At 41.9% G+C, this 26903-nt stretch overlaps 1 protein-coding gene across 1 annotated transcript in view; it reads right to left on the bottom strand.

Annotated features, from left to right (window-relative positions):
- Positions 1-26903, bottom strand: part of LOC129816485 (tomoregulin-2-like) — a 135964-nt gene that overhangs the window by 80978 nt on the left and 28083 nt on the right. Inside the window, exons 3-4 of the mRNA XM_055871025.1 lie at positions 20929-21058; positions 7236-7262 (exon numbers count right to left, since the gene is read on the bottom strand). Of these exons, the coding sequence (XP_055727000.1) occupies positions 7236-7262; positions 20929-21058 (157 nt within the window). The remainder of the gene's footprint in view (positions 1-7235; positions 7263-20928; positions 21059-26903) is intronic.

Below are 26903 nucleotides of genomic sequence, written 5' to 3' on the forward strand. Positions count from 1 at the left end.
CACTTGTGCTTTTAGGGAAACACTTGTGACCTCTAGTTGGGATAAGCCACGGAAGATGAGTTGCCAGCAGTTAAAGCTTACACTTTTCTGCATCGGTAGGCCAACTCTGTCTGGATTGGAAAGGTAGGCCTACATTTTGAATAGTACCACGCTTAGATTCATAATGACGTCGCAGATGTAATTATTTGCAAACAGGGATAGTTTCGTTGCAAACAAGACACACTGATTTGGCATTGGGGAAATATGATAAGATGAACGCATAGACTCTTTCCATTCTTATCCTGTCATTTCGGTAATATGTGTGGTATTAAAGAATATTCTGCTGAGGTCTCCAGTAATGTAAAATGACGTAGGATAGCTTGAAATGTTTATAAAAGGCAACATTTTCTCAGACCCACAAATACGTTGATAGATTCATGCAATGCTTTTAATATAAAGTGTATATACTGTATTTCCACCACTACTGTTGTCAATGGTGGTCTGCGAACCCACAAACTTCTGGCCCGCAGCCTTGTGTGCTATAAAAATCCCTTACAGTACGAAGAACAGTTTCTAAAACTGCATATCTAAGTCTCTAGTCTGTCCTAGAAGTGAGGGTAAATAGTAGGCATGTTCTGCTATCCACTTTATGTTTTTATTATTATTTGAGGTATAGGGGAGGGTCACTTAATTTTTTTCAAGTATTCAGGGAGGGTTTAGTTCAAATATATTTTGCTGACGGGAGGGCTATCCATTTTCATTTCAGAGAGCTAACCCTTATTATAAATAACATACACTCCAACTAGAAACAGTGAGAAAAAAATATTCACATCAAATTATTACCACTACTTTTCACACACACAACGGCTGCGCTTAGACAGGCAGTCCAATTCTGATATTTTTTTTACTAATTGGTCATTTGACCAATCAGCTCTGAAAAAGATCTGATCTTAAAAGATCTGATGTGATTTGTCAAAAGACCACTTAGTGTAAAAAATATCAGAATTTGTCTGTCTAAACGCAGCCTGTGTGGCTCATTTGGTGCAAACATGGTGGTGCTACACCAAGGTTGTGGATAAAAGTGTCTGCTAAGTTATTTACGCTTATTATACTATTTTCACAATATCAAATCGCCACACCTCGCTCGTCCTAATGCAGAATTGTGTGGGGTGGATGCAAGTTAACATTTATTGGGATGACTCATGTATTGGAGGCAGCTCTGCAGAGTTGTAACTAGCTGGCACAGCCACAAAGTCATAAAATCAGATGTTAAACATAACCCTAACCCCAATGCTAACCCTAATGCCAAAACCTAACTTTAAATTATGACCTAAAAGCTAATTTATACAATATAGCTAATAAAACAATGCCTCCGGAATAAGACTAATCACAATAAACGTCAACCTGCGGGGTGGATGGGGCTATCTTTCACTAGATATCTGGGAGCAGAACGTATTTTGCCGGCAAGGAGCTGACTGTATTTGGTCATTCTGGGCCTCTCTCTCTCCCTATTCGCTTTCCTAAACCTCTAACCTCATTAGCATGGCGATGGGGCTGGAACTGAGTCGGCAGGCCTCTGTCAGCGGAGGCAAAAGGAGCCGGAGCGGCAAAGTATTTTCGTCAAAAGCACAACCAGGTCATTTATTTTCACTGCGTTTTTTAAAAAAGTGGTTCAATGGCTGTGAAAGATCAAACATGGTCATCTCTAGACCACTACCCCTACTGACACCATAAACAAAATAATGGTAGCTCTAGATCAAAATTATGTTATTCAAGTGTAGGCCTTCATAGTTTTAAAATTGTCTGAGACGTATGTGTAAATGTGGACCCTTTATTGACAATATATGAAGTGTGTGTGTGTGTGTGTGTGTGTGTGTGGGGGGTGGGTCCAAATACAGACACCTCCCTTCGGGCCACATACGTTCTGTTCCCAGATATCCAGCGAAAGATAGCCCCATCCACCCCCGCAGGTTGACATTTATTGTGATTAGTCTTGTACTGGAGGCATTTTTTTTAATCGGCTATATTGTATAAATTAGCTTTGTTTGTCCCGCAATTATTCAACCCACACATCAGACACAATACTCATATGTCCACATGCGCACACACACAAGCGCATACACACACAAGCATGTGGCAGCACACACACACACACACACACTTTATACACACAGCATAAAGATTGGGCTACAAGAGGCCATACTATGAACTATACATTACAAGTACTATTTTACAAAAAAAGTTCACTAAGCTTCTTACAAAGGCCGAAAGAGAGGAAGAATTATAAGAGAATAGAGTGAAAGAGGAGAGGAAAAGAGAAAGACAAAGAGGAAGAGGGAGAGACATGGAGAATACCTTATAAATACTGATAACTAGGCAATAGACCGCTGCATTGGTCCCTATCAACCAGTGTTCTGAAACGGCATCTGTAGTAATGAAGGAGTTTTTCACCGTTTAAATAGTTTCTCAATGAACCTAATAAGTTGTAGGATGTTCTTTCCAGCACGATTAAGTACCTTTTGCTTTGTGGACAGAGGTGGTTGGAAAATTTGGTAACAATAATATCACGATACCACAAAGTTGAAAGGTTCTTCATCCCAGACCTGGGGGGGACCCAAAGGGGTGTATGTTTTTGTTCTAGCCCACAACTAACGTGAATACCCCAAAGCTTTATGTGTCAAAGCGCTACAAGTAGCCTTCATTGTACTGCGGCCCAATCCCAAACCGATCCCTCTGCCTAATCCCTAGGCCATTGTTGATCTAGGATCCTCGAGGATGTGATATGACAGCCACTTTTCGTCTTCAGTCTTTTTAGAGGACTCAATCAACTGTCCACTTGAGGCTTGAGAAGCCCCTGATAATTTAGTAGTGTATTTTTTTCACCATCTCTACAGTTGTGATGGCTGATGGTACTTGGATTTTTTTTTAAATGCACGGGTAGCACTTTAAAATAGTGGCAATATTTCTAGAATAAAGTGCCAATATTTCCAAAATAAACTCAACAGTTTTATAATAAAGTCGACATTTTGAGAATAAATTCACAGTTATATTTCAAGATGAAAGTATAAGACTAGGTTATTAATTGCGTCTCACTGGCTCCCTGTTGCTGTGCGTGCCACCATTGAAATCCCGGAGTTAGATGACTGGTGATACTACACTTTAGAATTGGCTTTAGTAACAAGGAAATCCTTGCTCTTTGAGCACGTAATAACCATATGATAATAAGTATTACTGTAGGACCTGGACGAGGTTGTGCCGCAGATTGGAGGGACCACAGAAGGAGGAACCACACGGACTTGGATGAGGTATTTCATCCAAATCTGTGTGGTTACATATAGGGAACAAAAATATAAACGCAACACACAACAATTTCAACGATTTTACTGTCACAGTTCCTATAAGGAAATCAGTCAATTGAAATAAATAAATTAGGCCTTATTTCACGAGTGGGCAAGGGCCCACCCACTTGGGATCCATGACCAGCCAATCAGAATGAGTTTTCCCCTACAAAAGGGCTTCATTACAGCCATAAATACTCCTCAGTTTCATCAGGTGTCTGGGTGGCAAGTCTAAGATGATCCCACTGGTGAAGAAGCCGGATGTGGAGGTCCTGGGCTGGCGTGGTTACACATGGTCTGCGGTTGTGAGGCTGGTTGGACGTACTGCCAACTTCTCTAAAACAATGTTGAAGGGGGCTTATGGTAGAGAAACAGCTCTGGCAACAGCTCTGGTGGACAATCCTGCAGTCAGCCTGCCAATTGCACGCTCCCTTAAAAGTTGAGACATCTGTGGAATTATGTTGTACTTATTTTCCACCATAATTTGCAAATAAATTCATTAAAAATCCTACAATGTGATTTTCTGGATTTTCTTCTCTCATTTTGTCTGTCATAGTTGAAGTGTACCTATGATGACAATTACAGGCCTCTCATCTTTTTAAGTGGGAGAACTTGCACAATTGGTGGCTGACTAAATACTTTTTTGCCCCACTGTAGGTAGAAACAGGTGGGTTGTATGTGTATGCAGGTGTGTGTGTGTGTGTGGGGTGGGGGAGATCTAATACATTTGTCCAAACAGGCATCACTGTGCTGCGCTGTGCTAACATGCGAATGCTCACACACACACACACACACACACACACACACACACACACACACACACACACACACACACACACACACACACACACACACACACACACACACACACACACACACACACACACACACACACACACACACGCAGTATCCCCAAAGCAATACCATTCTAACGGCCATGGAATGTTGTCAGAATGCAAAGAGACATGAGTTGCGTGCATCAGTCCCTGTCATGGTGCCCTTCGAATTTGCTACAATGTTATCCTCAGTCCCTTGTGTATGCCAACACTTTGCATAGTATCTTGGAGAGTAACAGCTAGCCCAGAAGACTATATGTCGAAACCGAAAGTGTAAATTACAAATGTGTGTGTAATTGCATGGTGTTTTATGTACACTTCCAATAAAGTAGTCTCATAGGACTATGCTTATTATCTTGTGAATGTAAGTCACGGATTGCGTGGAAAAGGATCGCTCGTCCCTGTTGGGCTCAAGAGCTGCCCCCTGTCACGCCCTGACCATAGATTGCTTTGTATGTGTCTATGTTTTGTTTGGTCAGGGTGTGATGTGGGTGGGCATTCTATGTTGTATGTCTAGGTTGTATATTTCTGTGTTTGGCCTGGTGTGGTTCCCAATCAGATGCAGCTGTCTATCGTTGTCTCTGATTGGGAGCTATACTTAGGTAGCCTGTTTTCCATTGTGTGTTGTGGGTGATTGTTTTCTGTTTGTGCGTATTGCTTGCAGAACTGTTTCGCTTTCGTTCTCGCTTATTTTTTGTCAATTCAGCGTTCAGTTTATTTTTGTTTGTTAAAATGAACACGTACCACGCTGCACCTTGGTCCTCCTCTCCTTCCACCAACGAGAATCATTACACCCACAAACCCCTGTCATGGACCTTGCACTTGCATAGCCACAGGGCAGGGGGGTAGGCGTTTGGTTAAAGCACCATCTGAGACAGTAATTTAACCTAACATGCCTAAACACTACCCTCTATAAAGGTGAACAAGTGGTAGCCTAAGTTAGCGGGATAGCTGAGACAAATAGCCTTTAACAGAGACGATGCCCCTGTTTTGGGATAACCTATGCATCCTTTGGTCCTCCCATCCTCGAAGACATCCCCGATAGATGGATAGTGAAAGGAGATATTATGCTAGGCTACCAACAGAGTCATGTCATGTCAGTGATTATTTCTTCATAGCCTAAAAAGCCTATTATTGATTTAATAGGTCTATATTTAAATAAATGATTATTTCAATAAAGGGAGCATCCAGCCATGAATATATTCAAACAGTGCCTAAGATTAGCTGCTTTGCGCATGCAGGAGTGGTCCTTGGGTTGCCTCTCCTCCCACAGACACGTTTGCATAAAATCCCTGCTTCATTGTTTATTCCTCCCACAGACGTTGGATAGGCCTATAATTTACTTTCACTTGATGAGTTGGTTATTTGAAGGAACTCCCCTCATCTTGTTGTCTAGGTCTTAATTGAAAGGCAAAACCAAAAACACAGACACTCGGTCCTCCGTGGAATGGAGTTTCACACCCTTGCCCTACAGGGTCACAGTGACCGGTTTGAGTAATGACTACGAGATATATTTTGTGCAATAGGTTTCGTCAAAAGTTTTGAGTAATGACAGCACATTGGGGTTCACAGTGCGTGTGTGTCCAAATCTCCTTATCTATATTTCAATCTGATACCTACCAGACTATCATAAACAGCTCGGAGATTCATCGGCGGCCATTAAAGGACATTAGATTTTTATTGGGGGCTGTTCTTGTGTTAGTGCCTCTGTACCACTCTAACCCCATTTTATAACTGTCTTTACCTTCTTTATACCTTCTTTATACCCATAAACTGCCATATTTGCTCTATCCCTTCTTCCCGCCATCCTCCCCTTTCTATTATTTCTCCATCTATCTCTACCTCCTCCATATCACTGTCAACCCTCCCTCCATCTTTTTCTATCACTCTACCTCCATCCTCGCTCTCTGCCTCCCGCTTCCTCCCTTTCTTTATCTCTCTTCCTCATCTCTATGGTAATTTCTGTCCTATTTCTCTGGTTGACCTCCCACCCTCTTCATTTCCGCTTCTCTCTGTCTGTCTCTCTTTTGGAGGTCCATAGGCAGAGTGCAATCTGTTTATCATATCTGGCTCCGGGATACTTGTTATTCCTCCATCCACATGCAATAATGAACACACGTGCATGGACAAACCCACATACACACACACAGGAATACACACATGTTAGCATGAACGAACGAGAGCGCACAAACGCATGCACGCACGCAAACACACAAATCAACATGCATGAACATGCTAAACAACCACCTGCATATACAGAAAATCCAGCTACAAGAATTGCATCTCTTCAGCACAGATACACACACAAGCGTGTACGCTCGCACCTACACCCTTCCTGTCACCTACTCAAAAGCTTCCCATTCCTTTCTACTTTTATCCCAGATCTGCCACCATGTACAGGTTATAACAGGAACATTAGGAGGAGGAGGAGTGTGAGGAGAGGGGTAAAGAGAGAGAGAGAGAGAGAGAGGGTGATGGAGAGAGAGGGTTATGGAGAGAACGAGTTAGGGGGATGAGAGAGCGATTGAGAGAGAGATGGAGAGGAAGAGGAAGCAAGCAACACACTCCAGAGAAGGGACTCATTTCCTGTTTCTCTCACAAGGCTCTGTGACCATCCCAAATGGCAACATGTTCCACTACTTATGAGCCCTGGTCAAATGTAGTGCACTATATAGGGAATAGGGTGTCATTTGCATGGTACAGGGGTTTGCTAAGCATCTTAGAGTGTTCTTACTGCTTAGATGCATGATTATTTAGTTATTGTATGGTGTGTGTGTGTCGGGATGTGTCTGCATGTCTGAGAGAATACAATCAAGTGCGTGTGTTTGTGTGTGTGTGTGTGTGTTTATGTTCTAGAGCGTGTTTGTTTGTTCATTTGTCCGTGCAGTGTGTTTATTGAGCGCGTGCGTGCATGTTTGTGAATATGTATTCGTTCCCCATCTGAATATGTTATGTGAAAGCTCACATCCAAGTAGTGTGTCATGGCCCGTCTTGTTTCTAAGCAAGGAGAATGAGTAGAGAAACAACAGTAATATAAGGGACAATGAAAACTAATGAAGAGAAAAGAGGAGAGCGATCTTACCGTCATCTCCCGAGCCTGACCCGGCATCTGTGAGAGAGAGAGAGTGAGAAAGAGGGGTAGAGAGAGAGAGGGAGAGAATTAAAGACAACATCTGAGAATGGCTTGTGACAACAGATGAACCAAGCCTCCTGCTAAACAACCATTGTGTGTGTGTGCATTGGTTAATCACAACCTCACAATCACAAAATGATATCTTCCAATCTATCATTGTCTTTGCATACGTTTGCTCAATATGGTTGTGTGGTGTATCATTCCATCTGTATGCCCATTGGAATCCTGCTGCACCCTTGTAAAGCGTCCTCCAAGACATCTAGCTTACACTGTTGTTTGGTGATATGCCCCTGAAAGGGATACTGATGGCCACTTATTGGAGCTGCTGCAGTGGTAACATGAGAAGCAGCAGACCACGATGCTAAACCGACTAGAGGAGAAAGCAGAACATTCACTCCCACCATGTTCATTATGCACCAAACAGGAGAAAATGGTCTGAAACAGGGAAGCAGTACCTGGACTTATCCAATAAGAAACGTTCATGTTCATTTAATGTTGCAAATTGTTCAATCACGTTTGTTACAGTGTGCCTTAATGAACATGAACCAGGTGTCCTTTGTAAAGCTAGAGGCAAGCCTGATAAGCCTAAAAACGAGGACCCCTAGTTAACCATCTTTATTCTTTACCGTAAACCTTACGACTGTCTGTCTGTCAATGAGAGAAAAGGAATAAGACAATACTTTGGAGAATCATTATTGTTAGATTTTTTAATTTCAGCTATATTTTTAACAAGGAGATCCTATTGAGATAAAGACTACATTTTACTGGGGAGGAGAGGAGAAGAACACCAGGGGAAAGTTATTAACCTTGCTGTACCTCAGACACCTATGTTGCATTACTCTCACTCTATCACACAAATGCACAGACTGACACACTAACACACACACTTAAAATGTACTATTTGAGAATGCATATATACTGATGAAAACAGAAAATGTAAGAGGGAGAAAGAGCAGAGATTCGCCGTGTCCGACTATCCGTACTTGCATTCAGAATATTAATCCGTTACATGTCACCGATTACAGACAAAATGTAACTAATCACTTACTAGTGCTGAGCGATTAACCGAAATTTCGGTTATTTTTTTCTTTTTTAATTACCAACTAATTGACCAATGTCTGTTCAATTATTTGAATTCCATTTCTTTTCATTTTTTTCTGTGAGCTCAAAGCACATTTTCTCTAGAAATACTGTAAATCAGATCAAACCCGGACTGTGCGATCTAGTAGGGAGTTGTAGTTTCCATCAGGCCAATATTCGACATAGATTTGCGCAGACAATGTGGTTAACCCACACTGCCTACAATCCAAGGGACGCTGTCTGCTAATTATCTATAGGCTGTTTCAACTTGTCAATTTCAAATGATTTTCTAAAAAGTTATATTTCGGAAAGTATTTAGACACCTTCACTTTTTCCACATTTTGTTATGTTACAGCCTTTTCCTAAAATAAATTTTACAATTATTTTAATTATGAAATATCACATTTACATAAGTATTCAGACCCTTTACTCAGTACTTTGTCAGGTTGGATTGGGAGCGTCGCTACACAGCTATTTTCAGGTCTCTCCAGAGATGTTCGATCGGGTTCTAGTCCGGGCTCTGACTGGGCCACTCAAGGACATTTAGAGACTTGTTTCGAAGCCAATCCAGGCGCTGTCTTGACTGTGTGCTTAGGGTCGTTGTCCTGTTGGAATGTGAACCTTTGCCCCAGTCTGAGGCCCTGAGCGCTCTGGAGCAGGGTTTTTATAAAGGATCTCTCTGTAATTTGCTCTGTTCATCTTTCCCTCGATCCAGTTTCGTCTCACAGTCACTCCCGCTGAAAAACATCCCCACATCACGATGCTACCACCACCATGCTTCACCCTAGGGATGGTGCCAGGTTTCCTCCAGACATGACACTTGGCATTCAGGCCAAAGAGTTCAATCTGGGTTTCATCAGACCAGAGAATCAAGATTTTCATGGTCTGAGTCTCCTTTTAGATGCCTTTTGCAAACTCCAAGCGGGCTGTCATGTGCATTTTACTGAGGAGTGGATTCTGTCTGGTCACTCTACCATAAAGGCCTGATTGGTGGAATGCTGCAAATATGGTTGTCTTTCTGGAAGGTTCTCCCATCTCCACATAGGAACTCTGGAGCTCTGTCAGAGTGACCATCGGGTTCTTGGTCACCTCTGTGACCAAGGCCCTTCTCCCCCGATTGCTCAGTTTGGCAGGGCGGTCTGCTAGGAAGAGTCTTGGTGGTTCCAAACTTCTTCTTTTTAATAATGATGGAAGCCACTGTGTTCTTAGGGACCGTCAATGCTGCACAAATGTTTAGGTACCCTTCCCCAGATCTGTGCCTCAACACAATCCTGGGACGGAGCTCTACGGACAATTCCTTTGACCTCATGGCTTGGTTTTTGCTCTGACATACACTGTCAACTGTGGGACTTTATATAGACAGGTGTGTGCCTTTCCAAATCATGTCCAATCAATTGAATGTACAACAGACGGACTCCAATCAGGTTGTAGAAACATCTCAAGGATGATCAATGGAAACAGGATGCACCTGAACTCAATTCCGAGTCTCACAGCAAAGGGTCTGAATACTTATGTAAATAAGGTATTTCTGTTTTTCTTTTAAAATCATTTGCAAACATTTCTAAAAACCTGGTTTTGCTTTGTCATTATGGGGTATTGTGTGTAGATTGATGAGGAATTTATTTTATTTAATCCATTTTAGAATAAGGATGACATGGGGAAAAAGTCTTATTCTTGAAGATCAACGAGTATGTAATTTATTGAAATGACTACAAATCTGTCTGACTTTGGTTTTTAATATAAATATATAGTCTAATTGTTTTATTATCTGTAGTGAAGTAGAAAGTAATGGGTTAGAAGCCTACATAGCCAAAAATGGATGTTGTATTTTACTTTATGGGTTATCTACAGTATGTAAACTCTAACATTGATTTATATTGCAATAGATGTCGTTCACTTGTGACCGACTGGCTCGAATCGGACTTACTTAGAAACATTTGAAATTGTGTTTTTTACATTGGATAAAAGTAGAGACTAGAAAAGTGAATATCATACACTACAGTTGAGGAACAATGGGAAAGTAATTCTGCTTGGAAAGTTGATAAACTTGTAACCTTGAATGTTTTGGTACACATGCAGTAGAGTTCTTCTTTGTCTACACCCATTTAGCATCATTCACACCCTCTTAAAACTTCTTGTCAATAGGGGGGTGCTATTTTCACTTTGGACAAAATCGTGCCCAAATTAAACTGCCTTGAATTATATCTGTGAGTAAAACAGAACTCATTTTGCAGCAAACATCCATACGGGAAGTGAAAAATCTGAAAACGAGGCTCTGTTCCAGGGCCTGCCTATTCAACTTGCTTATATTTATCGATATGCATGCACTTCATACGCCTTCCACTAGATGTCAACAGGCAGTGGAAGGTGGAATGGGGTGTCTAGCTTGATCTGAGGTCGAACAAGAGCTTTTGGAGTGGCAGGTCAGGAATTTCCTTTCTCTACCTAGACGCGCGAAGCACCTCCATATTGTCTTCTGATAAGCGTTCGGTATACACGGCTAATATCTCTGGCTCGGATTTTATTTGATACATGTGATAATAACATCGTAAAGTATGTTTTTTCAACCGAGTTTTATCAGATTATTCAACGTTTATTGGGACTTTTGGAGTTTTCCGTTCTTTGCGTAGAGAGAAGATGGGAACGTGATCAAGCTTGGCTAGCATTGTGGCACGAATTCGACAGGAGAAAAGGACATTCTAAAACCAAACAACGATTTATTCTGGACCAAGGACTCCTTGTACAAGATTCTGATGGAAGCTCAGCAAAAGTAAGAACAATTTATGATGTTATTTCGTATTTCTGTGGAAAATTTTATTTCTATTCTCCGCCATTTTGGCGGGCGCTGTCTCGCAATAACGCACGCTGTATGTCGTAGTAACGTTAATTTTAAAAATCTAACACGGCGGTTGCATTAAGAACCAGTGTATCTTTCATTTGCTGTACAACATGTATTTTTTAGTAAAGTTTATGATGAGTTCTTTGGTCAGATTAGGTGAGTGTCCAAAATAGCTCCTGACATTCTGGGGAAATGTTGCTACATTTTCACAATGTATAACCACGGTTTGCAGCTCTAAATATGCACATTTTCGAAACAAAACATAAGTGTATTGTATAACCTGATGTTATAAGACTGTCATCTGGTGATGTTGTTCAAGGTAGTGATTAATTTTATATCTTTTGCTGGTTTTTGCGAATGCTATCTATGCGGTGAATAAATGTGTTTGTGTGTTTGGCTATTGTGGTAAGCTAATATAATGCTATATAAGGACCGCCCACCAAAACTCACAGACCAGGCAAGGAGGGCATTAATCAGAGAGGAAACAAAGGGACCTAAGATAACCCTGAAGGAGCTGCAAAGCTCCACAGCGGAGATCGCAGTATCTGTCCATAGGACCACTTTAAGACGTACACTCCACAGAGCTGGGCTTTACGGAAGAATGGCCAGAAAAAAATAAGCAAACACTTTGGCATGTGGGAGACTCCCCAAAGATATGGAAGAAGGTACTCTGGTCAGATGAGACTAAAATTGATGGCAGACCAATCTAAACTCATCGCTCAGCATGTCCAGCCCACCCATTATCTCAGCCAATCATGGTTAGCGGGATGATTCCAGTCTTTCCTGTGGCTAAACCAACTAGGCTCGTAATTTAACAATTTTATTTACAAATCCCAAAATTCCATTACTGACTACAATTTTGGATGAGAGAGCGAGAGCGAGAGAGAGAGAGAGAGAGAGAGCAAAGTATGTATGTGTTGAAGAGAAGTTACAGTGACTCCACACATTTTCCTTCAATATCTGGGATTGTGCATCTTCCCAGTCAACCAAACAAATGGCTCAATGAGCTGTGACTGCCTAAGCAGCCCTAAAAGCAGTGCTTTATTTGAGCCACCGGAACAGGATCCATAGCCTCTCAATTTTGGATGCCTGCGTTACAGAAACTATTTGCTATCCGGTACCTCTCATGGCATGAAACATACTTTTTATTGTTTACAATGGAAAAATTCTAATAAGAACGGAGATAAATCAAGTTGACTCCTCATTAATTATCCTACCCTTCAAAAAATCTTAAAATAAAAATAAAAATACCATATTTACACACAGTATCAGTCAAAAGTTTGGACACATACTCATTCAAGGGTTTTTATTTATTTTGACTATTTTCTACATTGTAGAATAATAGTGAAGACATCAACACTATGAAATAACACATATGGAATCAGGTAGTGTTAAACAAATCAATAAATATTTAATATATCAGAATCAGTTTTTTATGTTTACCAGATTTGCAAAATTTTCTAAAAACCTGTTTTCACTTTGTCATTATTGTCACGGTTTTGTGGAGAGACTGATCAAGGCGCAGCGTGATTAAAGTTCCACATATTTAATTTACAAGAAACTTTCAAACAAAAAGTAAAAAACAACGAACCGTGACATCAGAGGTGCCACATAACTAACTCAAAACAAGATCCCCCAAAACACAGTGGGGAAATGGCTGCCTAAATATGATCCCCAATCAGAGACAACGATAAACAGCTGCCTCTGATTGGGAACCATACCAGGCTAACATAGAAATAAAACAACCTAGATTACCCACCCTAGTCACACCCCGACCTAACCAAAATAGAGAATAAAAAGGCTCTCTATGGATGCTTGACAAAGGAATAAAGGAGAGAGGAAGGAGGTGATGGAAACGCTCATGGTGACATATTCGGTAAGGTAAATATTTAATAAACATTGTAACAATGTTGTCACTTTCCCTCAATAGCACCTGCCTTCGGCCATGTTGGAAAAAAAACTTGTTGTTCACCTATTGGGAAATGGACTCAGTTTTCACTGTTCCACGTGGCTATGCTAATGGTTAACTGCACTCCACAGTGCAGAACCACCACTCAATCTGATGGAGTAACAGTAGCATCCCATGCCTATCAACTACCATTAACTCTCTGTTAGCTCACTGTTAGCCTAGCGCTAGCTTGCTAAATACCAGTTTATCCATAATCTAGAGGTAAACAAACACAACCTTGACCTCAATGCTATTAGTATTCAAAAATTGACCGTCTCTTCTTGAAAATCATGTTGAAAACATTATTTCACATTCAATTCCTATTACTAACAACTCAAAGAACTTCCAATAATTTGTTTTCCAACTTTGTTAAAATTGGAAATTACAGCGCTCTACCAGGCGGTTGAGAAGTCAAGGGACTGATGTCGATTTTGAGCAAATTATGGTATTTTTGTGTCCAAACATGACTTCAATTACATTGAAATGAATGCGTTTTCAGGTTGTGTGTACTGCAATCCCACTTGGCACAGACACCAGTTCAATGTCTAGTTTTGATTTGCATTTGGTTGAGTTGAATTCACTGTGAAATCAACAAAAAACGTCACCATGTCATTGGTCATTTAGGTTAAAAGTTGGGTGAAAAAAAGACTTACGTTGATGACTTTTAGCAAACCCAATCAGTTTTACACATTGATTTAATATCATCATATAGATTTTTGAAATTACATGTGAACAATGTTGATTCAACCAGTTTTTGCCGAGTGGGATTTCCCCCCCACAAAGATTCTTGAATTTCAAATGATCTAGGTTCTTCCATCATATTTCTCACATGTTCAGACAGAATATTTTGATAATAAATGAAAAAGGGCCGTTTTTTATTACTATTATAACATTAAACTGCAGAAACCCAAAAGGATACAAATGATGTAAATTGATGCAGGAGGGCTGTCAAAACATGCTATACCAGCCTGTTGAAAATAGGGTTAAAAGGTTAAGCAATAAAAGATCATACAACTTGAAGGCAAAATTATAGATAAGTGTCATGTTGTGAGTCATAAACACTGCAAAACCAGGGCTGGAACATTTAAGCAACTTTTATACATTGGTCTTCTTCCTTACAGAAACGCTCTACAGAGTCCCCCAAATGTGACTCTTGGTGAAACAGTACTTAAAAAAAAAAACTCAAATATCGGAAGTACACAGTGGTACCCTAAAGAAATGCATTTAGTACATGCCTCAGTAGCATGGTAGCACGACTACGAACCTTGGCGCTGTGTCCTTTTGTTTGCCATTTGGCAGAGACATCAGATCCCGACGTCTGGCCTTTCGGCCTTGGCTCTGGTCACACAGGGCTGCTGGCAGGACAGAGCCCTGCTGTCACACGGCTGTCAGACGTGTTTACTGAGGTAAACAACAACAAGGAGCCTGGCTGTGTTGTCAACATGTAGGCTAGTGTACTGATGGAGACCAGACCTGTTTACATGTAAACACAGGTGTTCGTGGAGATAGCGTAGCCTATCGGGGGAACAGAGAAGCCTGGATACTAGACAGCCAATTAGAAGTTTGGTGTGGCTAGACGGGGTGTGAACCATCCAAATCAAATGCTGCTAAGATATGCCTGGACATACAGTATCACGTTTTGTCCAGGCATATCTTAAACATACAAACATATCACATTCACTGACAGTCCCTTAAAGAGTTTAACATGAGTCCTACTTTATCATGAACAATTTAAGCACAGAGAAAACCATATGGGGAACATATCGGCATGGTATCCATATACATCCATCACACCGCGTGATGTTTTCTCTAGCGGTAGTGAAGAAGATGGAGAGAGTGAGTAGGCAGATGAAGGATTGAGCGACAGCTCTTATTTAAGCCATGAAAGGAACTACCCACTGTGCACACCACAACGTTTCAAAGTGGAGAATTGGGAAGCATTTGGTTGTTATGTTGATAAATGAGATTCTAAACTATTTTCACCCACTCAAAAATACAGTCAAAAATGTGTTGACTTCCCAATGTCAACCCTTTAAAAGAACAACAAAGTGTAAATGGGATACTTTTACTTAATCTGTTATCACTGTACTTCATCTACTAGCACAACCAAAATGACCTGGACTGCAATTAAGATGGTTTAAGTACATGGTTCAAGTGGCCATTGCCGTTTCAGATCATGCGCAGATTATTCATCCCATTGTGAAGATCTCCACAGACCTGCAACGTTTGCATGCTACTTTAACATGTAGTGTTACAGTAACCTCAAAAATGTGGCCATGGATGTGTTACTCATTTTAAAGTTGAATTAATACTGTTACATGAGTTTGCAAAATAGCCTTAACTTACGGCTATTTACATATTACAAGGGTAATATTGAAATGTGTTTAGTTGACAACACAACCAAATATCAACATTTTAAGGAACTGTATACCCTGCATGAATAGTTCCATTCTCTAACTTTTATTTTTGGTTGAGATCGAGACCTGAATGCAACATATCATTTGTTAACTAATCATAAATTAATGAACAGGACTAAATCAAACTTGAAATACAATTAGATTTGATTTAGTCATATTCTTTAAACTTAAGATATTCAGTTGATCTGGAGATGTGAATCCCACATCTACATGTTGATAGCAACAGTGAATCTATTAAGTGGAGATTTGTCGACGATCGTTCTCACAATAGCACATTGGTGACAAATATCAAAGCTAAGCGGGGCTGGGTTTGCAACACTGGAAAGGAGACAAACGGGTACCTCTAGATAGATCCGTAGTAGATGCTGCTCAGCCTATAGTTTTTCCTTGTAGAGGATATTACGTTGAAGATCTGACGTTATTTCAAAGACACAAATTCAACATATATTATAAGGTTTGTCAATAATGAACATTGGTAATATAATGACATAATCCTGTGGTTGAAATTTCACCCTCAAAACATTTACATTTACATTTAAGTCATTTAGCAGACGCTCTTATCCAGAGCGACTTACAAGTACATACATTCATACTTTTTTTTTGTGTACTGGCCCCCCGTGGGAAACGAACCCACAACCCTGGCGTTGCAAGCGCCATGCTCTACCAACTAAGCCACACAGTGTCCGTTGAGGACTTTTGTTCAAATCAAATGTACTTTCCACATGGATTCCACGTCACAGTACGTTGACATTTTACGTTGAGACAACGTTGATTTAACCAGTTTGTGCCCAGTGGGTAGTAAACTGGAAGTGGGAAAGAAACATCCTATTCCTATGTTCATTCTGTGACTGCTTCGTTTCCAACACCAGTCCTTGTGTGCAGGCTTTTGCTCCAGCCCAACACTCGGGGTGGCAGGTAGCCTAGTGGGTAGAGCGTTGGCCAGTAACAAAAGGTTGCTGGATTGAATACCCGAGCTGACAAGGTAAAAACCTGTATTTCTGCCCCTTACAAGGCAGTTAACCCACTGTTCCTAGGCCGTCATTGTAAATAAGAATTTGTTCTTAACTGACTTGCCTTGTTCAATATACAGTTGAAGTCGGAAGTTTGCATACACTTATTTTGGAGTCATTAAAACTCGTTTTTCAACCAATCCACAAATTTCTTGTTAACAAACTATAGTTTTGGCAAGTCGGTTAGGACATCTACTTTGTGCATGACACAAGTTTTTTTTCCAACCGTGCCTCTTTGCTTGACATAATAGGAAAATCAAAAGAAATCAGCCAAGACCTCAGAAAATAAATTGTAGACCTCCACAAGTCGGGTTCATCCTTGGGAGCAATTTCTAAACGCCTGAAGGTACCACGTTCATCTGTACAAAGAATAGTACGCAAGTATAAACACCATGGGACCACGCAACCGTCATACCGCTCAGGAAGGAGACGCGTTCTGTCACCTAGAGATGATTGTACTTTGGTGCGAGAAGAGCAAATCAATCCCAGAACAACAGCAAAGGACCTTGTGATGATGCTGGATTAAACAGGTACAAAAGTATCTATATCCACAGTAAAACGAGTCCTATATCGACATAACCTGAAAGGCTGCTCAGCAAGGAAGAAGCCACTGCTCCAAAACTGCCATAAAAAAGCCAGACTACGGTTTGCAACTGCACATGGTGACAAAGATCGTACTTTTTGGAGAAATGTCCTCTTGTCTGATGAAACAAAAATAGAACTGTTTGGTCATGTTTGGAGGAAAAAGGGGAAGGCTTGCAAGCCGAAGAACACCATCCCAACCGTTAAGCACAGGGGTGGCAGCATCATGTTGTGGGGGTGCTTTGCTGCAGGAGGGACTGGTACACTTCACAAAATAGATGGCGTTATGAGAAAGGAAAATGATGTGGTTATATTGAAGCAACTTTTCAAAACATCAGTCAGGAAGTTAAAGCTTGGTCGCAAATGGGTCTTCCAAATGGACAATAACCCCAAGCATACTTCCAAAGGTGTGGCAAAATGGCTTAAGGAAAACAAAGTCAAGGTATTGGAGCGGCCATCACAAAGCCCTGACCTCAATCCTATAGAAAATGTGTGGGTAGAACTGAAAAAGCGTGTGCGAGCAAGGAGGCCTACAAACCTAACTCAGTTACACCAGCTCTGTCAGGAGGAATGGGCCAATATTCACCCAACGTATTGTCGGAAGCTTGTGGAAGGCTAGCCGAAATGTTTGACGCAAGTTAAACAATTTAAAGGCAATGCTACCAAATACTAATTGAGTGTATCTATCTATTGAGTGTATCTACTTCTGACCCACTAGGAATGTGATGAAAGAAATAAAATCAGAAATAAATCATTCTCTCTCTCTTACTGTTATTCTGACATTTCACATTCTTAAAATAAAGTGGTGATCCTAACTGACCTAAGAGAGGGAACTTTTAGGAGGATTAAATGTCAGGAATTGTGAAAAACTTCCAACTTCCAACTGTATATATTTTTTAACACTAACCATGTCATCACATGTTCATAAAATCATTTTGTTGATCTTATGGGGTGTCAAGTAAATTGTAACTTTTTAGGTATGTTGACTTATATTGAATGCAGAACAAAGTAGAGGCAAGGTGTTGAATTCAAGAGAGTCAGAGCTGAAATGTCTGTCAACCAGAGTTCAGCACTTCACACCTTTCTTAAAACACATGACCCATGTCAATCAAGATATCAGTGTGTGAACACATTCAATCGCCCCTCGATTATTTATCTGACGTGTAGTTATGTAGGGAAAGGGTGAGGGAGAACCAACAAAGAAAATAAAGAGAGAGGGAGAGAAAGGTGGATGGAACAGGCAAGATGGAGGTATCATGACTGGCCTGTGAGGTTAAGGTTACAGTGTATCATGGTTCTACAGAGATATCTCTCCCTCCCGCAGAGGGGGGGGGGGGGGGTTATGACACCTCACGCCCATTGTAAATCTTAAGGCAGCAGACAAATCCTTTTTACCTTTAGTGTTTGGGACTGGATTGTCTGTGTGGGCCTTATGGAGAATCTACCTCAGAACTGTAACATGCAATAAATGGACTTTGGGACATTATATTTCATCAGCCAAAATGGTGGTAACAATGATAGATGGAATATGAAAATGAAGGTTGATTTTGTGATGCCATTAAGAGTTAAATGATGACGTTATAATGAAAATGTTGTAACTTGAAGAGTTTTCATAATATGTACATGTACATATGTACAATATCCAGATCAAAGAGAATGTTTTTTTGTAATAAACTGTGATTCAAGTTGTCTAAACAAGATCATAGTAAGTTCTGATACCTTGCCTTGTAACTACCTACACCACAGGGAACCCAGAGAGTGTGTGATAAAGATTGGAACGCCCCTTTCTACCCTGGAGTATAAAACATGTGAGTTAAGAATTTACATAGCAGACTAAGTTGACTGCGCGCTGCAACCGAGCCGAAACGCAACATGAGGAAGAGGACAAAGGAACATCTTAATGCTACGATTGAGTACTGAATCTAAGAAGGTGAATTCAAGAAGGACCAACCGGTTATTCACTTCAAGTCATCGGTTGTCTACATGGCCCTCCTACCCAAGCTGGGAGCGTCGACACGGCTGATTAGCCTCCTAAGAAGACCACTCTCACAGAACGAGTCAAAGGAAACATACAACCAAGAGAAAGGACATTGTGACATCTTGTGGACAATCAGAGACTTACACCCGATAACGAAGGAGACACAGCCATCGAAAGAACAGGGCGTCGACCAAACCTATCCCACTAAACGGAACTCGGCCCACGAAGAGATACCCAACGGAGATCTTAATTAATTAGTGACTGTCATGAAATCTATATTCTGATATTTTTTGAGTGAAATTCGGGAAACGGTAACTCAATAAACAAACTTTTCCCGTGGTGCCCCAGGTTATTGAGTTAATGGTTACGGGATTAATTTAATCACGTAATTATAAACATAGTTAATTATTAGATAAATAGCATGTCATCATATTAACGATGACAACGTCACGACACAGGGTAATAACTTTCTTGTGCTCTGTACTCCCTTTTTTGTTCCTGTCATTTGTTTGTTAAAAAGCATTTCCAAGAGTCACTGGCCGGTACATAAATCGTGTCTAATTAGATTTTTACCACACAGGCCTTTGACGTGACAGTGAAGAATGGAGTGAAATAAAGGGAAAGAAAGACAGAGGGGATGAGGGGGCTGAGTGTGAAGGAGGGGAGTGAGCTGTCAGCCTATTCTCATCACTATCACGCCCGTTCTGCCGAAGTACGACCACATTCCATTTCTTTTCTAAAGCTTGTTTCTCGAAATTAGCTCTTATCACATGGAAAAAGCCATTCTCTCATACAAAAAGACACACAAACACGTGCGCATGTACACACACACGCGCACAGAAAATCACAAACACATAAGCAATTTACAGAGAGTTAAGAGCTTCCATGTGAGTCAGGCGAGAAGGTGACGTTTTTTCTTGCGAAACAAATCACAACCACCGACACACACACACTCCCACTCCAATTCTGACTGTGTTCCCTGTGAGTGTGGTGTGGACTGCTGAGCTACATGAGTGTTTAAAGTCCCTTAAGTGCAGTTGACCAGGCTGGCAGTGAGGTTAACTGAGTCAGCGACACCCCAAGAGTGCTACTCCACCCCACCAGTGAAACTTTGAGTGAAGCCAACATGTTCCCCTTGCCAAAGATTCACTTTGGTCAGACACCAAATGGAAGAAAACGGACTGAAAAAGGGAGGGACTACTTGGACTTGTCTAATCATTGTCCAATTTTTGTGTCCCACTCTAAATGTTAAAAAACGTTTTCTGTTGCATACCCTAATGAACACGACTCTTACTAGATGTTAAACTTTAGACTTTTTCGACATGCTTGTAGGTTCTTATCTTGAATAAAGGACTCGTGGGATAACCCTAGATTACTGTAGCGGTGAACATGGCACGAATAGTCTAATACCCTTTTCACACTACTGTGCTGACCTAAACCATGCTGTGCTGGCTCTGATATTTTCTTCTCTACAATCTTTTACAGCATAGTTCCAGCAACCTTAGTGGATGCTGAACCCGGCCAACAAAGTTGCATCTCCAAGTTTCATGCTATAATAGTAACTTTGATGGACTAAAGTACTGTGGATGAAGTCAGTTTGGCTATATATTTTGACAATGGAATGCAGGCGAATGTATTGGCCTCAAACAGTTTTTCCAACTTTCTATAGGCACTTCCTTCAGAGACCTTTACAATTTAACATTGGGCACACAAGAACTCTTGAGCAAGCGAGAGAGATAGAGAGAGAGAGAGAGAGCAGTATAAATCCATCCTTGAGATGCTACATACCGACAGGACAAGAGCCCTCTGACACCACCAGCACTTCAGACTGCTGCTTGCAGGCGTCCCTGCGTAGATAACACTCGTTCTGGTAGTTCTCATTGTTGGAGCCACACACTGGGACGTAGTCATTGTTGCACTGCAGAGAGAGCAAAGGTTATGGTCAGATTACTAAATTAATCATCCATCTCGACACTCCACATAATACATTATGATTTCCTATATACAAGCTTATGCATCCATGACGATTTCTTTATGTGTGTCTATATGTATTTCATACTAGTGCAGCGTTTATACATAGAGGTAGCTCTTGTACAATGCACAGAATTATACCACCATCTCTAGGCCTACGGCACTATAGAACCTGTAAACTTAGGCTACTGTATATACAATACAGTATCTCTCTTGTCATGTTGATTCAACTGCAAATACTGTATAGGCTTATAGCTCAGGAACACAGACTGGAAACGCAAACCATGAAACGATATGTCGTCGCCAGGTGTGACATCACAAGGATACCTGGAGCTCACATGTTGGGTCCCACAGGACAGGAGCTAGACTGTCTCTTACAGGCCTCTGGTGGACCCTAATAGATGAACAATGTGCAGGTCTACACAACGGCATAACGCACAGTAGGCTGTCATTTCATCTGTTCACATTCTGGCAGAACACTGCACACACACACACGCACACACAGTCAGTCGACTGCCAGGAGCAGCACGAAAACAACCATTCTATCGATTCTAGAGCCTGGAAGCGGCTACAGAGCGGCGATCATTTTTAACTGGCTGAGAGAGTAAGGGAGGGCGCCATAATGCAGGAGGGGAGGAACAGAGGGTTGGCTTCTGATCAAAGAGAGAGAAAGAAAGGGAAGGAGAACGAGAGATAGAGGGTGAGGGGGAGTGGAGGAAAGAAGAGAGCTAGAGATAGAAAGCAACAGAGAGGGAAAAAAGGAAGAGGGTGAGTAGTGAGGAGGAGGGGTAGAGAAAATAAGAGACTCTGAGAAAGAAAGTAAGGGATGGGGGAATAAGGAAGATAGAGAGGGAGGAGGGCGAGGACAAGGGGAGAGGAGTGGAAAAAACAGGATTGGAAAAAAGAAGGAGAACGGGAGGAAATTAGAGACAGAAAAAAGAAAGGAAGGTGTAAATAAGTAACAGAGCTGTTTGAAAAAGAGCGGGGATCACGGTAAAAGAGAAATACTTTGAGAGCTCAAGGCTGGAGGGAAGAACTCTCCCCTTCTCACTCCCTCCCCCTTTTCAAGTATGGCCAATTCTACAGATACGCCCTGGGTGGCTTATACTGTACGTTTTCATCGTCCTCTCCATCTGGCTCAGCGTGTTTTTAACACCAGGGACGTCTTTTGCCAGTCATGATGCAACTGAGGGAAAGATGCCCGGCAAGAACCCGCGGGTGTCTTGGAGAGTGCCTGTTTCTCTTTACGACGCCTCCCCTAGTCTGATCACCTCCCTGTCTCTCTCTCCCCTAAGGGGAGCGAGGGGGGGTGGGGTTTAAATATCCCTCTCTTAGGGAGGCAGGCATGGGAGGAGGAGGAACCGTGTGAATTCGGCCCCCGTCTCGGAGCACAGCTATGCAGGCGCAAAGATGACGCTGAGCCTCAATGTCTCACAGTTCTCAGTCATCCTTTTCAATAAGGCGGGATGGTGGAGAGGAGGAAGAGAGGAGGAGTGGCGAGAAAGAAAGAAAGCATGCAGGGAGATAAACAGGCAGTGGCGGTGAGAGGAATCAGAGAGATGGACAGAAACCTGAAGGATGGGAGATAAATACACGAGGGATGAAGTTACAGAGGGATATGAGGAAGTGGGGATCGAGGGAGAGGAGTGAACTAGAAGTGACGGAGAGAGGAACAGACAGAAGGTGAGAGAATTTGATCCCCCGCTATTCTCTGCAGTGAGCAAAAGCGATGGGCTAAGGCCATATGGCATGGCCCTCTGCGCCCGCACGGGGCCTTACAAAATGGTCCGCACCTCTGAACAGAACTTCAGCCCTCCACTGTGACAAAACCTGGAGCACAGGGTAGCATTTCAACTACCTACATGGTAGTCCACACAAGAATAGTAAACTAACAAACATTTGACCAACTGGGGACATTTTGTAAGTCCCTACAAGGTCAAATGCTATTTCTAGGGTGTTTAAGGTTAGAATTAGTGTTAAGGTAAGAATTAGGTTTTGTGTTAGGAGCTAGGGTTAGTTTTAGGGTTAGGAGCTAGGGTTAGGTTTATGGTTAGGGTTAAGGTTAGGTTTTCGGGTTAGTGTGTGTGCGTGTGTGTGTGTCTATGGATGTATGTGTCTTTGCCCATCGACATTCATCATCGACATCCCATCCCATTGTATCTACTCCAGGCTGCTGGCTGAGCTGTTGTTCCCAAATACACCTGCAGGGGCTGCTGTGGCTCTGCGTTGTGAACAACTTCCCCTGTTGCCCCAACCTCCCCTCACTTCCTTTATATTACGGCAGAGAAATAAGGCACGGACATGTAGACCTGTTGTCTACCAGCCTTTGAAACTGTCCTGGCACACAATCACTCAGGGCCAGGGCACTTTGTACACTATGTAGAAAAGGCCTCCTTGACATTGCAGGTGACATCACACAAAGCGTTCGCAAATATTACAAACATTGTCACTCGACACAGACTCCCATACTGCGCACCGAATAACATTGGACATAGCAGTTGTTTGACAAGGTTGAACATAAAAAGGAGAGCGCAAGAGAGACATGGAGGCAGGAAGTAAGGGATGAAGAAGAGTAGTGAAAATATAGAGATAAGAATAGGTGAACAAGAGAGAGAGAGAGAGAGAGAGAGAGAGAGAGAAGGAGCATCCCTGTCTGTATACGTATAAGAAAGGGACCAAGCGCAATTTAGTGTGTGTCAATCCGAGAGGTAGAGGAATCCCGAAACCTGTACAAACCAAACATGACAACCCATCAGCATCAATAAACAAGAGCGAATGAATCAGCTACCCATCTATTTATCCAACCATCCATTGAAATTGGTATCCATCATTCTACACCCATCTAGACATGAATAAAAGCAGAGGGCCAGCTATTCCCAGAAGGCTTTGCAGGGCCAGACAATTCAATTCAGCCAGCGGAGACTGATATAAACATGGTGATTAGGGAATGGAACTGATGCTCTGTAAAAGTGGTTGGCGTCGACCCAATTCCCTTCATAGTGCACTACTTTTGAACAGGGCCCATACTGTAGGGCTCTGGTTAAAAGTGGTGCACTATGGAGGGAAATGAGTGCCATTGATGCTGATGGGATGTCACGTTTGGTTTGTACTGGTTTCGGATTCCTCCACCTCTTGGATTCACACACATTAAAATGTGCTTGGTCACATTCTTATGCTTATACAAACAGTTCATCATAAAAATGACCATAATGTCATGAAAGCATGACAATTGCCACCAAAGTGTGTATTTCGATCTTAAAAGGTAAACCAGCTAACAACAAACGTTCCCACTCGTTTAGAGGAGTTCCCTTAAGAGTCTCATTAGGTCTTAAGCTAACGTTTCAATAGGAATGATCCGGTGACGTGCAAGGACTGTTTCCAAGAGACCATTCCCTTAATGTCAAACAGAACTAACATGTTCTCAGAATGTTACATATTAATGTTCTAGACACGTGTCATTAGAACACGGCAAGAACATTCATGTGTCCAGGTTTAACAGAATATTCCAACAACGTTCCATCAAACTTACACAGAAACCGGATTACCATGTTCTCAAAATATAAGTTATTTAAAATTCTAGACACATTTCGTGAAAACGTTGCATGAACATTGTGTCCAGTTTTCTGTGGGTTCAGCAAATATTTCATCAACGTCCCACCAAACATACACAGAACATGGTTGGCATGTTCTCAGAATATAAGATAATGTTCTAGACACGTTTTGGCAAACATGCAATCACAATAGAACAAACTAGATGAGCTTCATTTGAGAATATCCAATAAACGGGACCTGAAAAACTCATATTCTATGTTTCTCAGTGTAGTGGCTGGAGGAGGACATGGATAATATCTATGGTTTTTCTATTCATTGTCAAGACCGGACGGCAGACTCGGATAAGAAGGGAGGAGGAGTGTGCCTCTTTGTTAACAACAGCTGGTGCGCAATCTTTAATGTTAAGGAAGTCTCATGTTTTTACTTGCCTGAGTTAGAATACCTCATGATAAGCTGCAGACCACACTATTTACCAAGAGAGTTTATCTATATTTTCCGTAGCTGTCTATTTACCACCCCAAACCGATGCTGGCACCAAGATCACAATCAACGGGTTGTATAGAGCCATCAGCAAACAAGAAAATACACATCCAGAGGCGACGTTTCTTGTGGCCAGTGATTTTAATGCAGGGAAACTGAAATCCGTTCTATCTCATTTCTACCAGCATGTCACCTAGAAATGAGGCGACAATACTTTTACTCCACACACAGAAACACATACAAGGCCCTCCCTCGCCCTGCATTTGGGAAATCAGACAATAACTACTGTATATTCTTCTTCTTCCTACTTACAAGTAAAAACTCAAACAGGAAGTACCAGTAAAACACTCAATACGGAAGTGGTCCGATAAAGTGGATGCTAAGATACTGGACTGTATCGCTAGCACAGACTGGAATATGTCCCGGGATTAATCCGATAACATTGAGGAGTTTATCACATCAGTCACCGGCTTCATTAAAAAGTGCATCGACGACGCCGTCCCCACAGGAGCGGGACACTAATCCAGAAACTTTTAAGAAACACCGCCAAGACCTCCGATTAGCCATCAAACAGGCAAAGCGTTAATACAGGACTAAGATTGAATCCTACTACGGCAGCTCTGACATTCGACAGATGAGGCAGGCAGGCTTGCAAACTAACACAGATTACAAAGGGAAACCCAGCCGCAAGCTGCGAGCCTACCTGACGAGCTAAATGCCTTCTATGCTCGCTTCGAGGCAAGCAAAATTGAACCACGCATGAGAACACCAGCTGTTCCGGACGACTGTGTGATCTTGCTCTCCATAGCTGATGTGAGTTGATACTATCATCGGAACAACCTTGAAACAGCTTCACATTCGCAATGCTGTGAGGCCAGACGGAATACCAGGATGCATACTCAGAACATGCACTGACGAGCTGACTAGTGTCTTCACTGACATTTTCAACCTATTCCTGACCCGATCTGTAATAGCAACTAGTTTCAAGCAGACCACAACAGTCCCCATGCCCGAGAATACCAAGGTAACCTGCCTAAATGACTACCACCAAATAGCACTCACATCTATAGCTATGAAGTGCTTTGAAAGGCTGGTCATAGCTCACATCAATGCTATCATCCCAGACACCCTGGACCCACTCCAATTCACATACTGCCGCAAAATATCCACAGATGACGCAATCTCTATAGCGCTCCTCACTGCCCTCAGCCACTTGGACAAAAGGAATACCTATGTAAGAATTCTGTTCATTGACTACAGCTCAGCATTCAACACCATAGTCCTCTCCAAGCTCATCACCAAACTCAGGACCTTGGGACTGAACATCTTCCTCTGCAACTGGATCCTGAACTTCCTGACGGGCCAACCTCAGGTGGTGAGGGTAGATAACAACGTATCCTCCACGCTGACCATCAACACTGGGGCAGTGTGTGCTTAGTCCCCTCCTGCACTCCCTATTCACCCACGACTGCTTGCATGACTACAACACCATCATCAAGATCGCTGACGTCATGACTGTGGTAGGCCTGATCACCGACGACGAGGCAGCCTATAGAGAAGGTCAGAGACCTGGTAGTGTGTTGCCAGTACAACAACTTCTCCCTCAACATCATCCTCTCAACCTCTTGTCAGAGTGTGCAAAGCTGTCCTCAAAGCAAAGGGTGGCTACTTTGAAGAATCTCAAATATAACCTATATAGTTAAGTTATGTATATTTTGATAGCTAATCATTATCACTATAATGCTAGCGAGGCAGGCTAG

This window comes from Salvelinus fontinalis, chromosome 19 (genome assembly GCF_029448725.1).
Source record: "Salvelinus fontinalis isolate EN_2023a chromosome 19, ASM2944872v1, whole genome shotgun sequence".
NCBI lineage: Eukaryota > Metazoa > Chordata > Actinopteri > Salmoniformes > Salmonidae > Salvelinus > Salvelinus fontinalis.